The sequence below is a fragment of the Chenopodium quinoa genome, unplaced genomic scaffold (assembly GCF_001683475.1).
Source record: "Chenopodium quinoa cultivar QQ74 unplaced genomic scaffold, ASM168347v1, whole genome shotgun sequence".
Taxonomy (NCBI): Eukaryota; Viridiplantae; Streptophyta; class Magnoliopsida; order Caryophyllales; family Amaranthaceae; genus Chenopodium; species Chenopodium quinoa.
The window spans coordinates 2,667,962-2,683,924 of record NW_018742577.1 but is presented as its reverse complement, the minus strand read 5'-3'; the positions used below and the strand labels follow the sequence as shown (position 1 = coordinate 2,683,924).

The window sequence follows — 15,963 nt, the reverse complement described above, 5'->3', positions numbered from 1 at the left end:
ATGCATGAAGATGCATGTAAGAGTATGCGGTCACCACCTAGGTACCCAATTCACTATAAATCGCCCCATTTTTGCCAGAAAGCACCCTTTTTGCCCACCAAAAACCACCTTTTCCTTTCAAACCACTCCACAAAATCAGCCAACTCACCCCACCTTTTACAAAAAAATTAGAATTCAAACATTTTGTAGATAATTTAAGTGTTTTAGGACTTTTTCTGATTTACTGAACTGAGCTGAACTAAGTTAAACTGAACTGAACTAGGTTGAATTGAACTAAACTGAACTGATTGGAGCTGAACTGAACTGAATATTTTATGAGAGAAGAAAATTAGGAACTGAACTAAGCTGAACTGAATTGAACTGATTGGAGTTGAATTGAACTGAAATTAAACAGAAGAGAACAGGCCCTTAGAGCCTATTCACATTTCTGAACTGAGCAGAATTGAAGTGAACTGAACTGATTGAAGCTGAACTGAACTGAGCTGAAACGAATATTTTATGAGAGGAGAAATTTAGGAGCTAAAGTGAACAGGCCCTTAGTTTCAAATTAGATGACGTACACGTATTGACTTTTGACGTTTTTATAAGATTTATCTTAAAAAAAACACTTGTTATTATCTCATATAATAAGATGATGAAAAAAAAATATATAGTCAAGTGGGATCTGTTTAAATCTGTTTCAATGCATACTTAATTAAAATTCAATTGAAGGATTTGGTTTAGGGACATTCCCTCAAGGTCATTTTAGCTTAGTATTCTCTAACAACGGATGGTTTACTTTGCTTAGTTGCTCTGTGCCATTTGAAATTCTACAACCTCTTCACAGTGGTCACGGGAGTTTTTCAACGGTATTCGATGAATGTGCCATCAAACAATGCGTAAATAATTACTACACGAATAATTACTCGAATTTGAGAACTATAACGAGCAAAATTCCTTTCTAATACAGAGTATGATTATTATGAGTAATAAAATAAAAATTACAAAAATAAAATAACATCATGTAAAATTTACAATAAAGAACTCATTCACCGCAACACCTTAATCCACCCACCACTAGGGCTTTTAATGGGTTAGGGGCCTATTACAATCAACCCTGACCCGTACCGTTTGTAAATGGGTTTCGTCAGTCCAACATGTAAATCACCCCTTCTGGCCACCAAAAATCACCTTTTTCTTCCAAACCACCCCACAAAATCAGCCGCTCACCCCCCGCGGCACCCCCCCCCCCCCCTCCTCCTCCTCCCTTTTAGAAAAACTAGTTTTAAATACACAGGTTTTTTTTTTTTAAAATATGGAGGCTAACAATGGTAGTAGGCCAAGCCGGCAAGGCGCCTAGCGGCTTATGCGTTCTAGACTTACAAAAGATATCATAACAATAGCTGCGAGTTAGTGCATACCCTGATAACTTAAATAAAAATGCACTTACAATAGTAACCAGCTACCTAAACATGATCTTATCTAGTATGCATTGTGACCGTCCAAGCTATTATGATTTGTCTACATTGAAATCACAAGCCAAACAAAACTCCAAAGACATTGTTTCAAGACCAAGGCATAGATTTGGCAGCAGGAATATAATAGGCCAATAGGCACAAAAGATAGCCGAAAAAATACTTGTATACCTCATTTTGTTCTTTATTGGCAGACTCCCTCTTAGAATGTTGCTTATCTTCTAGCGAAGTTCCATAGCTTCTTTGGACTCGAGATCATACCAGGCAAACTCAACATTTTCTTTCTCCATCAATATTTTCCGCCGGTCTTTGGAGTAGACAACAGGGTTTAGACATAGACAGCTTTGAATAATGTTCATCTCGCAAATGCTAAACAACTTAGACCAAGACTCTTTGATAGCAAACTCTTTCATTACCCATAAATCAGCACGATATAGTAATTTACCTATCTCATTACCAGGAGGAAACATATGAGTATAATTATTAGTATGATAGTTCACCATTAAACACAAACAACCCCCCAATTCTTTCAAGTACAACTCTAAATACTCAGAAGGATTCCTCATCTTATCATCATAACTAGGGAAGTCCATTTACTGAAGAGCTGAGCTGAGCTGAGCTTCCCCAAGACATGATATTGTTTGATCTCACAGTATGTACATTTGTTTTATCTTGACAGTTTCTGAGCTACCTGTAAGACTACTTGATAAGCAGCCCAACCAATAAGAACCAAATCCAACAAGTTGCTTCCTTTGTTTATCTCTTATAAGAATGGTTATCGCGGTTTATGTCAAATAATGTTGAGCCCACGAACAAAACCACATATGAGTGAAAGTGTTGTCCCATATTAAAAGAGTATAAAAGTGAAGAGAAGTATTAGGATGCGTATCCCACATTGAAGAGAAGAGAAAGTTGTGTTCACTTTATAAGGTTAAGAGGCTACTTGTCTCCACTCATCGCCATATGGTTGAGGTGGAGTCTCCCTGGTTGTATAAAGTGGACACTCGTAACGGGTTACCCTGCTTCAACAACACACGCTGGGATATTGAGGTGTGTACGATGGAGAAGGAAGTAGCCGAGTTTACCAATATCCACCAATTGTACATAAATTAAGATAATACAGAGTATCACTTAGTTGAATTTGATGGAGAACTTTTGGTTGTAGATATCGGGTATTCGGGGAAATGGGTTGAAGTGTTCAGGTTTGATATTGTTTGCAAAAAAGAATGGTTTCCAATTTAAATTTAAGTGAATACAGCTTCTATTAGCCAAAGATCATTTTTTCAGTAGAGTACAGAATGACATAAATAGAAATGAACAACACGATATATATTAATCTACAGGCTTAAAGGAATGGGAAATTGGTGTAGTTTTTTACTCACTTGAGTCTTGCAAGTTTCAGGTTTCTGGAAATGAAGACTCAATTGAGAAGTTTTGTAACACAAAAGAACCATTGATTTATTTTTGGCTCTAAGTTTTATCTTGCATAACCTGAATTTATATTAGTAAGCACCATATTACTCCTATTAAACACTAAAGTGCAATAAATCATACTGTAATTAGCACTCTAGCAGATTTACATGGCTTAAGATCGAACACTTCCATTGAGGAAAAAAGGCGATTTTTTTTACTGAGAATATACTTTCCTCAAACTGTTTTTTCAAGAATTACAAATATAGATATCCTACTGGTACAAATACAAAGAGAAATCTGCTCTGCTAGCACACTTTGATAATGACAAAGTTGCTCCTTAAATTAAGGGACATCAGTGTCACCAATTACAAAGAATATTTAGTAACACAGTAGGTCTTACCCGAACCAAAGTCGTCATTATTCCCATCTTTAAGTGTGTGTCGCAAGAGCGAGTAAACAAAATTCCTAGCTGGAGCATTTTCACTCCAGAGCTTGGCGGAGAAACACCTCCCCCAAAATCCATGAGACTGCTCATCAAGTATTATTACCTATGGTTTTTCTGAAGTCAACCTCGTCTAATGGCGCCTCTAGAGATCGGTAGTTTACACGGGCTGGGGGGAGAAGAACGGGAAAGGTAGTCCTTTTTACTTCCAATGAGATCAGATTTTCTGCTTTAAAACATGGCGTAATTGGACCTTCTGAGACTCCATCCTTGCCTCCAGGAGCTTGTGCTTCAAACTGCTTTTATGTGCTCCACGAGGCCATTCAATGCAACCTTTCATCCCCCGATTAATATCAGGTGAGTTCCAACCAACCATAGCTGATGGGCTAATCCCACTCTTATTGGATCCATGATCAGGTGACATGGTAGCTCCGTTAGAAACCCGTCCATTCGAAAGCCTTCCATTCACACCATCCACAGATATTATTTTGTAATTATCACCACTATTGGGTCCTGATCGCCAAAGCCTTGTGATTGATTTCACCTTTTTAAACTGCTTTGAAGGAACTGAGCAGACTTCGCTGATCTCAGTAATGGGTGTCTCATCACCGCCCTGTTCTTCCCATTCAGTGCAGCTACCTGAGGCATTACTATCCCGGTACATTCTATTAATCGACATCATACTTCCATCAGGTGAATAACTAGAGCCCTGATCTTCCGCATGGCTGACAGTTTCCCATCCACTCCCATCATCATCCATGTCAGCGCTCTGATTGCCATATACATTCGAAAGTCTCTGAAAACTCTCTTTGCTATGGTTGTTGGTTTCAGGGCTCACGGCATGAACTTTAGAAGAATGGCTTGCTGGGCTGTATTCAGCACATGGTTCAATCTCTCTCACATTGCTTTCCGCCATCACCATTTCTTCAACAACAGCGAATATATCATCTGGGTTTGATGGCTCATATGTAAACTCTTTAAGGTCTTGAATGTCTATAGATGCAGCAGCCCGTGTAAACAGCTCAGCTTCCCTCATCTCGTTCATATCAAGGTTCACACCCTTAGACCTGAGAAACTTGTCAAGCTCTGATACAAGATAGTTCATCTGTGAATATTTCTGATCAAGAGCTACTTTTGCATCAACAAGCTTCATCTGTACACGTTCTTCTCGCCAGACCTCTGCCATCTGCAGCATTTTCCTCTCTTCTTCAACTTCATCCCGGATCTTCATGCACTCCTTCTTGAGAGAGTCAACTTCAGCCTTGTCCTCCCCAATTTCTTTTGCCAGCTCATTGCATACCTCCTCAATTAACTCTCGAGATTTCCTCTCTTTCTCGTAGTCCTGCATATATCTCTTTGCTGATAATTTAACCTCTGCCATCTCATTGACCAACTTAGAGTTGACAATTTCAAGTCTTTGGCGATTCTTCCTTTCTCTGCTTAAGTCAGCTTTAACATCGTCAATTATAGCACGAACTTTCTCATGTTCTCTGCTCCGCCATGTTGCCCTTTCCTCACTAAGCTTCTTCAAGAAGTGTTCAAGTTTCTTTTTCGAGGATCGTCTCTCTGCTTCCAGCTCTTCTATGCGACCCCGAGCCTGTTCAAGTTCCTTCTCTAGAGTAGAGATCATTGAGGCAGCATTTACTTTTTGGTCAAGTGACTTCAATTCATCAGGATGTTCATCTGTTTCCTTTGAGTAAATTGGGTCCCACTTTGTTGCCCCCTCCATTGCGTAATTAGTAAAGCGAAATGGAGATTGCCGCTAAGACAGGAAACATAGAAATGTAGTCCACATTAGATCATGCAAAGAAGCATATTACTCTAAAGTGCATCAAAAAAAAGGATGCAAACAGAAAAATTTTCCAAGCATCATATCAGCATAATATGTCCATCAATTTTTTGTGCATACATCATACCAAAAAACTTTTCACTAACATCAAGATTCTTTCAAGAATGGAAGAATATGCAAAGTAAGATCTTAACACTTAACACTATAGATTAACAAAAACAAAGAATGATTCATTTTACTGATCAAACTAAAAATATATACCTCGCAATGATATCCATTGGTTGGACCATTAACAGAACACGGGCTCCTAAGCGGTTCTTTCGCCTCAGAACCACATTCTCTGCTAGCATGTTGGTATGATAACCGATCACCTCCATGCCCATTCGCAGGCTGCAATACAGAACGAAAGAAATCAAGCTAAAGCTAAATGCTTCCTATCAATTTTCAGAAACAACACCCAAGTAAACCTTCACAATGGTTCAACAACAACATCCAATTAATCCATCAACATCTATTACAACGTCAACATCAAGTGATCAACACATTACACAAGGTCTCAATCGTGACATACAACGATCCATAATAATCGGGATAACATTACATGTGAGAAACCACGACGTTTTCCATCAACCATAACAACTAAGACCGAACTCGATACGCAAAGGGATAAAATCTGCATTATTAAGCACCTACTCAACTCCAAAAAGCATTGCAATCACACAAAATACTGGTAGGCCATCCCAGTTTGAAATCATAATAATTCATAAAGTTTTCAACAGGACATCCTAAATTTGAATCAAATAACCCTAAAATCAGCTTTCAATCAACTTAATTCCAATCTTAAAACACATTCCTTTACCTTCAAAACCATATAATTTAATGAAACTAGCAAATTAATGCACTGGTCCAATACCTAAGTACAACATTAATTACCCAAAAATGATTGGCAAAGTTCATAGCAGAAAATAAAAAATAAATAAATAAATAAAAAATTGTTACATTATCCACCAATTAAAAGTTCATTTTAGCTAAGCTAAGGAATTAAATCATCAACACATTAATTAATTTCAATTTTTTTAAAAAAAAACCCAGAATAGATTTTTTTTTTTTTTTGGGAAATTTTTTTTAGAAAGAAAAACAAAAAATGAGCAAACCTTGGATAAATTCAAGTTCAGATCTTGAGTCTCAAACAACGAGTTAAAACACACCTTAAACCCTAATCGATCTTCACTTTCTTTCTTCTCTCGCCGCTTCTTCACCTGCTCACCGCCGTCTCCTCCGCCGCCTTCGCCGCCATTTTCAGGAACTACCAACTGCATCCTCCAAAGAGTAGCAGCAAGCTTCCTTGCTGAAACAGGGGGACCCACTTTCTCTCTCCTCGATTTCCGGCGACATTCCGGCGATTTCTCGTCGGCGGCAACATTTCCGGCGTCGCCATCATCATCATCACCATTGTTATTGTTATTATTATTATCCTTCACACCGCCATTTTCTCTCTCCTCGTGAAACTTCCACCGGAGAAGAGGGGTAGGAGGGCCGGACTTTTTGGACAAACGAGGGGTATTCCGGGCGGTTTTCCGGGGAGTTTTACGGGTGGTTTTTTTGGGAAGATCTGGGGTTTTTAGCGGTTGAGGTGGGTTTTTTGAGGAGAGTAAAGCGGAGAGGTCGGTGTTAGGGGTGATCTTCATTGTTTGAGCAAATGGGTAGTTGTAAAATCCGCCATTGAAGTTAAAGATTTAAGCTTTTCAGTGTTTTGGAGGAGAGAGAAAGTGAGCTCAAACTGGAAAAAAAGGATGGGAAGAGAGAGAGAAGATGAAGTAAAGGGGAAGAAGTGGTATGAATATGTATAATTATACGAGTCAACGTATATTTCTACAGTAAAAGCATTGGATTCTGTGAACAGTAAAACGGTGTCGTATGGATTGATGGGTGTGTTAAAACGATGTGTTTTTGTTGTTTTTGCTAGTTTTGGAGTATTTTGACTGGATGTGGATTTGGCCGTATAAATAAAGTCTTGAAGTGCATTGATGTTTTGGAGAACGAAATTGGTGGGCTTTTTAGATGGTTTATTGTTGTACGAGTACAATCAATATATCATCATAAAATTGACTTAAATTTTATCTTTTATTTTTGTGATTAAAGACCCCTTTTTCATAATTCAAATAAATACTTCATTTGGCTTTTGCAATATTTATACTATTACAACAACTTTGATCGTATTTTCATATTTTTAATAATACTTAGTATATAAAAATGAACTACGAGAATTAGATTGTATTGTATGATGCAAAATACTGTATGTTGTTGAAATTACTATAATGTAGATTTTTCAAATCTTAATTATACTTCCTCCGTTTTTAAATTGCTATATTTTTTTTATTTTCACGCTTGTCAATGTATAATTTCAATTGTTAATATTTTAAATTAGATATTTGTTAAAATTATAAAAAAAAAAAAAATTTTGATGAAGTACACGTTGAAATCGTACAATGTAGAAATATGTTGCAAGAAATTAAAAAAAAAATAAAAATAAAAAAATAAAAAAAAAATTGCATAAACTTATAGTCAAATTTGTACAATAACAAATATGTCAATCAAATTATTTTAAATATTTAGAAACAAACAGGGTAAATAATGCATAAAATAAAATACTTCATTTGTAAAAACATTTTCGATTTCAGGCCCATAAAAGACAAAAACTAAATATATGATAATATTAGCCTACACCTCCAAGCTCTAGCTAAGAATAAAATAGAATTACCCTAAGTTCTAGCTAAGAATTTAGATTAAATAAGCTCTTAGGGTTAGTTGATCCTCAACTTGTGAATTGTTTACACAAACATTAAAATAACAAGACAAGACTATCCATTCTAGAGCTCCACTATAAAGAGTTGTTAAATGAATTAGATCGGGTAATATCAACACCTATATGATAGCTCGCACAAATAACATGAACAAACCCACTCAATTAAGAGGGTTAATAAGTTCCAATAATGATTAAACGTATATATTTGAGTACATGTAATTTAAAAAGAGGTATATAGTAGAAAACTTTGAAATCAAAAGTAGTACGTGTTTCGGGGTTTTTTGATGTGTCCTGCGGGAGAGTTACAATTCCAAGAATGCCCTTCGACGCCTGTGCCTGTAAAATCACGAAGACTCCTGGGGGTAGGAGCTCCGCCTCCGACGATCAAGTTAGTAAAGATACGGGAGGTAGAATGCACGTAATGTGGAAGTTACTTCTCGCGTAATGGGAGAATTCTGCAATTAATATTGCTCGGGGTAAGTGTTTTTCTTTTTGAGGAGTATTCAATGTGAACAACAAAATGTTCCAGCCCCCATTAATGAGGGTCCTTCCACTATTTATAGTGGGGAAGGGATGGTTCCCCTTTTAGGGTTTAGAGGACACGTGTCAGCAGAGGATTGGAGCCCTGCTGACCAACGGCTGGATGCCACGTGTCACTAGACCATTGGGCCACGTGTTTAGGGTATTTTTACCCCAAACATTTGCCCCTCACTGGTGCTGACGTGGCAGGGTGCCACGTGGCGCCAGTGAAAGGTTTTTTTTTTTTTTTTTTTACTCTTCAGATTCCTTAATAAGGATGGAAAAGCAGAAGGCGAAGAGTCACGACTTTTCACCTTCTGGGACAAATTCTATAAATAGGAGAAGATGTCCCCCGAGCTCTCATTTACAAACTTTGCCAAATTTCTGAAGATTTGAGAGCAGCCGGCAATTTGAGAGTTGAGAGCATTCGGAGTTGAGATTCGTTGAGAGCAACCGGTCTACAGACCGTCTGGGTCGTTGCAAGCTAGCCAAAGGTTTTCGAGAGGGTAATCAGAGAAACCCAGCCGGATTTTGATCCGCCTGCGTCTTCGCAAGCATCCCAGAGAATTTCCAGATTTTCTTCTAGGTACCGTCTCTATTCTTTCTAGCTTTTTCATGTATTTCCGTTTGAGTCTTTTACTCGCATTTTTGTTCATTGGTCCCATAAGTAGATGGACCCCTTATACCCATACCCGGAACCTAGCTGTGAACTCAGCCGGTTTATTAGTACGGCTGAGTCTAGAACTGGGTCTGCCGCCTCTGTTCTTTGGGACAACCCTTTTTCAACACCCATATCGACCGACTCTGTGTCTGTGCAGGACACAATGGCCAGAATCCGGTCTACTGCCAGAGATCCCAACTACAGAAGTGGGAGCTCAGATGAGCAGCCGCCTGAGGTCCCAGCTTCAGGCGGTGAAGTAGAGCATGGAGAGGTAGAGCAGAGAGGCTCACCCGGGGGCGCTCCTAGCACCCCGGGTGATAGCATTTTAAACGAAGAGAGTGCTCCCCTCCAGGAGACCAGAGAGCAGGTAGGCTCTGATAAGGAGGTCTCCAACTCCCCAGCCGGCTCTGATGCCGGTCACGTTCAAAGTAGCAGTAGCAGCTACTTAACCGAATCTGAGGATAGCGAGGAGGCGGAGAGGCCTTCTTGGGATAATAAGAACGATCCTCTCATGATCGTCGTCTCCTCCAAGGACCGCGAGCTCATGCGGGCTGCGCTGCCAGATTTTATCAAACGGCGGCCGCTGGGTGGTGACTATACAATAAAAGTCCCGGCTGCTCTGGGAACAATATGGTGGGAGGATGGACAACCGAACGCGAACGCTTGGTTCGGGTGCTACGAGGCGGCCTTCGTGGCCGGAGTCCGCTTCCCTCTCCACGACACAATAAAAGCCATACTTAGGGGGTATGGCCTAGGTCTCTGGCAACTAACCCCCAACTCATGGGTAAATATTTTAGGGTATATCGCCGCCTGCGAGATGCAGGGCCTCAACCCCGGCTGGGAGGCGTTTGCCCACATGCATTACTTGAGTAGGAGCCCAGGCGGCTGGAGAGCCTGGTATACCTTGACCACCCAGCCCAAATACCTTATGACCTTGGACAAGCCATCCAAATGGTCGGACTGGAAGCACCGGTTCTACTTGGTTAAGGCCCCAACTACGGCAGAGAACAGAGAATTCCGGATCTACAACCGGAAACCAGAACTCTTGGGGACCAAGTGCTGCCTGCCCCCTGTCCCGGAGGATGATAGAGAGACCATCCTTGACTCCGGGTTTTTTGAGTTAGTTCCTGACACCCTCTCATCCGGAGAGATAGTAAGGGTACCTAGAAACTGGGTGCCCAAACATGAATTTTTTAGGGACGAATGCTTCTTGTCCGCTTGTGGCCTAAGCAGCATGTTTAAAAAACGTATGTATTCGGAACTCAGCCGATTTCTTTCGAACCGGATGCTTTTATTTCCTTGCTTATTTATTATTCTAACCGTGTGCCTTCCTCTGCAGAAGAAGCCAAGAAAATGCTGCCCACTGAGAAGACACCGGCTAGGTCGGCTGCCGACATCCGGAAAGCCAATCTCGAGAAAAAACTTGTTGCCCAGGCGGCGAAGAAGGTATAACCGTCTGATCCTTCTCGTTTATTTCAATCCTTTTATCCCATAACTTATATTTTTCTCGTTTACAGGACGGGAAGCAGATGCCCCGGTCCCTTCAAAAACAGGTCAGGCCTCCGCCGACCCAACAAGAGTCTGCATCCAAGGTGCAGAAGACAGCCGACCGGCAAACTACCGGCGGCAAATCAATAAGGGTCCCAGACGGGCCTGGATCTGCGGATGTGCTTTCTGCCATCCCATTGAGGACCGCAACCGGTCCCTCTGAAGGTCGTTCGGGCCGCCAAGGTAACTTCGACCTTACACTGCTTGATCTGCCCATGCGGGTGATATACGTGTTTTATACAATGGTTTTCCCCGGTTTTACTTAGTAATTTTATATGGTTTTGAGCTCTACGGAGCCATTTCTTGCTAACAATCTCTTCTTTAGTGTATTCGATTGTTTTAGTAAGCTTTTCAGGAATATGAAGCGTTTCTAGGCAATTGGACGTGTTTTTAGTAGATTCGGAAGAGTTGATAGCCAAGAACTGCAATTTATGTGGAGTGCCCGACCGGGCATGGCTTGCCCGGGCAGACCGGGCAATGAAGAGTTCACAGGAAGAAGCCCAATTCTGAACGGTGCAACGCGCGCCCGATCGGGCAGGCTTCGCCCGGTCAGACCGGGCGATGAAGAAGTCAAGTTATGAAGATGCAATTCTGGAAACGTGTTACGCGCGCCCGACCGGGCGAGGTTCGCCCGGTCTGACCGGGCAAAGAAGGAAAACTGTCGTATTTTACGCAGCCTTCCTCCGCCCGATCGGGCGAGATCTGCCCGGTCTGACCGGGCGATGTTCAAGATTGCGCGATTTCAGCTATTTCCGAATTTCTATCTTTTGAGGGTATAAATACCCTTTTGTAATTAACTTTTAAAGAGAGTTTTTCATTAGTTTTTCTCCTTAAGCCCTAGAAAACTCTCAAGAACCCTAGTTTTATTTCCTTTAAGCAATTTCAATCTTTTAATCCCAGATTAATCAATTGTTCATCAACAATTTGAGTTCTTTCAATTGGAGTAATTGGTATTTATCTTACTTCACTCTTTTCTGATATTCACTGTTCTCTAAATATGTTTTCTTTACTGTTTCTTGTTTTTGAACTTGATTTTGATTTTATTATGATGTGTGAGTAGTTTCCTTAATCCGGGATCTTGCTAAGCTCGATTATGATTGATGTATAAAGTAGATCTTTAAATTCCCCAATAATAATCCCAATTGACATGCTTAATTGATTGTGTTTATGCCAATACTAGATTAGGAATAATTAGTATTGTTATCATCCCTTTGTTCTTATTGCAACGGAAGTTGGGTATTAACGGGATTAGGTTATTCCAATTAAGGGTTTGAAGATCATCACGGAAGTAGATGATTGAATAATTAGGAATCTAGGCATGGTGTTTAATGTCCCTTATTCGCTTGATTCCACGGAAGTAGGCTTGATAGTTAATTTGGGAAGCCATTGATAACTTGGAAGAGACCTTTGGTATTATTATTAGGGATTGCTTTTCTTCTTGTCAATTGATTTATATATTGGGGGTAGATTTATTAGTTTATCAATCATAATCGTGGTAATGCTTGATCTTGGATGCTTTAGTTTATTGATTAATATTTCCTCTAGTTAATTGTGTTATTTAATATATTAGTTGATTATTATCATCCATTATTGATTGGTGACGTGCTTAGTGATTAATTGAGTCTGATTAATTGAATGAACCATAGTCTCTTGGGATTCGATCCTTACTTGCCCTACTACACAGTTAGAAGGAATAGTTAGGTTATTTTTGTTAGGTACGCGATAAGCCTATCAAATTTTGGCGCCGTTGCCGGGGACTAACGGTTTCATATTGATTTTCCGTGATTCGTTTTTACTAAGCGTTGTTTGTTGCTTCGGCTATTGCCTCCTGTGTTTTTGATGTTCTTTGCCTAGTTCTTTGTTGTATGCAAACACGTCGCTCAGGGTCAGACGACTTAGTGCCTCTCGATTCAGAAATTGAAGCGACTGCAAGAAGACGAAGAAGTAGAAGAAGAGCAGGTAACAGAAATATGGAAGACCAAGCAACAAAGTCTCTTTTGGAGTACGGTATCCCTGACACAACAACCGGACTCCTTTCTAGCATTGTTAGACCACCTATCACCGCTCAGAATTTTGAATTGAAACCGCAGTTTATTCAATTCATATCCAATGATTCATTTGCTGGCACACCTCTTGATTGCCCAGTGAATCATATAGATGGTTTCTTGGAAAAGTGTGACACTATGAAGCTGAATGGTGTTACAGATGATGCTCTTAGACTTCGCCTTTTTCCATTCTCATTACGGGATAGGGCGAAGGAATGGTTAAGAGATGAGGGTTCTGGTTCCTTTGATACATGGGATAAACTAGTAAAAGCTTTTCTGGTCAAGTTCTTGGGACAAGAAAAGACTGCAAGATTAAGGAACGAGCTATCCACTTTCAGGCAATCAGATGAAGAATCCTTATATGACGCATGGAGGAGATTCAAGAGATTACAGAGACAGTGCCCTCATCATGGCATACCTGAATGGATGTTAATCCAAACCTTTTATAACGGTCTAACCCATGAATTCCGGATCTATATCGACGCCGCATCTGGAGGCTCCCTTTTAACTAAAAATCCAACCGAAGCAAAGGAGCTGGTTGAGAAGATGTCAGCCAATGACAACTATCACCCAGGCGGCCGAAATAGTGTCAAGAAAGGAGGTAAATTAGATGTTGATGCTCTAACTCTTTTAACTAGTTCTGTGCAGGCACTTTCAAGCAAGTTCGATAGATTACAAACTGGATCTTCTAATAATGTGCTAGAAACTTGTCAAATGTGTAATACTCAAGGTCACATCGCACCTAATTGCCCACGAAATTCGAATGAGGTATCAATTGAGGAAGCCAATGCCTTCTACAATTCCAACCCTAAAAGACCATACGATCCCCATTCTAATACTTATAATGAAGGTTGGAAGAATCACCCAAATTTCTCATACAAAAACACCCAGGCTCAGCAAAATCCACCTCCGCCCCCACCTCGAAACAACAATTATAATCCACCTGGTTTTCAACCAAGACCACCCCTAGTACAACAACCCATGCAACCTATGCAACCACTCCCTCAAAAATCCAATCTCGAACTAATGATGGAGAACTTCATCAACACCACAAATAATTCCATCCAACAGTTACAAGCCCAGAATAAGCTCATGGAAAATCAAATAAGCCAACTTGCTCATCAAGTCGGCCAATCTTCAAAAACACCAGGTACGTTTCCTGGCCAAACAGAGCAACCACAAAAGGGGCACATGAATGCTGTAATTTTAAGGAGTGGAAAACAGTTGGAAGACCTTCCCGTAAGGGAACCATCAACGATAGATATTGAGGGAATGAGTGAAAAACAGGGGATTTTGCAAAATTCTTCTTCGCCCGGTCAGACCGGGCAATGTCCGCCCGATCGGGCGCGAGAAGCAGTCGACGAAAAACAGGGGACTGTGCGAATTTCTTCTTCGCCCGGTCAGACCGGGCAAGGTCCGCCCGATCGGGCGCAAGAAGAAATTCCAGACAAACAGAAGAACATAAGCAGCTCTTCTTCGCCCGGTCAGACCGGGCAATCACTGCCCGACCGGGCGGGAGATCCAGACAGCCTAATTCCAAGGAATGATGTTCAAGAAAAGCCACGGGAACCGATCCCACCTCTCGCCCCATACATGCCAAGAGTCCCTTTCCCACAGAGGTTAGCCCAGGCTAAGTTAGAGAAAAAGTACGGTAAATTTCTAGACATCCTTAAGAAACTTCACATTAATATACCGTTCTTGGATGCAATTTCTGAAATGCCTTCTTATGCAAAGTTTTTGAAAGACATGCTATCTAACAAGAAGAAGCTTGCAGAGAATGCTACTGTTTCTCTAACTGCAGAATGTAGTGCCATTCTGCAAAACACTCTTCCTAAGAAACTAGGTGATCCAGGCAGCTATTCAATCCCAGTGAAGCTCGGAGATATAGAGATCAATAGAGCGCTATGCGATCTTGGTGCAAGTGTAAGCCTTATGCCGCTCTCCATCTGCGAAAAGCTTCAAATGGGTGAGCTAAAGCCTACAAGGATATCTCTGCAACTTGCAGACAGGTCAGTTAAATTTCCCCTCGGTATACTTGAAGATGTTCCATTGCGAGTTGGTAAATTCTTTATTCCATGTGATTTTGTTGTTATGGAAATGGAAGAAGATGCCCATGTCCCTATTATTCTTGGTAGACCATTCTTAGCTACTGCAGGTGCAATTATTGACATGAAGAATGGGAAAATAACATTTGAAGTAGGGGATGAGAAAATGGAGTATTCATTACTGAATGCTATGGGAAATCCGTCTATGGGTGAGACTATTTGTCAAGTGGATGTCCTCGATGATCTACAACAAGAACAACTTCCCCTGATCAAAAAGGAAGATGCTCTTGAAACGGTGTTGATAGGGAGTATCCATGATGAAGATTGGGAAGTAAGGGAGTACACGAGGCTACTAGAAGACGCAAAAGCTAATCCAATCATCGCTCCAGTCAAGGAAGTCCTTAGTACATCGAGTGTTGGGGAGAGTTCGACGCCTCCCGAGGTAGAGTTGAAACCCCTTCCATCTAATCTTAAATATGCATATCTTGGTCCTAAAAATACATACCCTGTTATTGTTAATGCTGAGCTTAATAACATTGAATTAGAGAAACTTCTCGCTGTTTTAAGAAAATATAGAAATGTTATTGGGTATACCATTGATGATATCAAGGGTATTAATCCCTCTTTTTGTATGCATAAGATCATTCTTGAGGACGATCATGCCTCCTCTAGAGAACCTCAAAGAAGGCTAAATCCAACTATGATGGAGGTAGTCAAGAAAGAGGTTCTCAAATTGCTTGCTGCAGGAATAATCTACCCTATCTCAGATAGTAAGTGGGTTAGTCCTGTACAAGTAGTACCAAAGAAAGGAGGTATGACAGTTGTCAAGAATGACAAAGGCGAGCCTGTTGCCACAAGAACTGTTACAGGGTGGCGGATGTGCATTGATTACAGAAAATTAAATAAAGCCACCCGTAAAGATCATTTCCCCTTGCCTTTCATTGATCAAATGCTCGAACGATTGGCTAACCATTCCTTTTTCTGTTACTTGGATGGATATTCCGGTTTTTTTCAAATCCCCATCCGCCCTTGTGATCAGGAAAAGACTACATTCACATGTCCATATGGCACCTTCGCATATCGCAGAATGCCATTCGGACTGTGTAATGCCCCAGCCACGTTCCAACGGTGTATGATGGCTATTTTCTCAGGTCTCATAGAAAATTCTATGGAAGTTTTTATGGATGATTTTTCTGTTTATGGTTCATCTTTCGATATTTGCCTTGATAATCTAACAAAGG

General features: G+C 40.6%; 1 protein-coding gene across 2 annotated transcripts; it reads right to left on the bottom strand.

The window, feature by feature from the left end:
* Positions 1-3,075: 3,075 nt before the first annotated feature.
* Positions 3,076-7,148, bottom strand: LOC110720959. 2 transcript variants are annotated; one of them, XM_021900064.1, is made up of 3 exons: positions 6,253-7,148; positions 5,360-5,488; positions 3,076-5,071 (listed from the first exon to the last, which is right to left on the bottom strand). In XM_021900064.1, the coding sequence occupies exons 1-3, from the start codon at positions 6,784-6,786 to the stop codon at positions 3,527-3,529; spliced, it is 2,208 nt and encodes a 735-aa protein (XP_021755756.1). In that variant the 5' UTR covers positions 6,787-7,148; the 3' UTR covers positions 3,076-3,526. The 2 variants fall into 2 exon arrangements, with proteins under 2 accessions (XP_021755756.1, XP_021755757.1); XM_021900065.1 differs by having other exon boundaries at positions 6,307-7,142.
* Between the last annotated feature and the right edge of the window lie 8,815 nt (positions 7,149-15,963).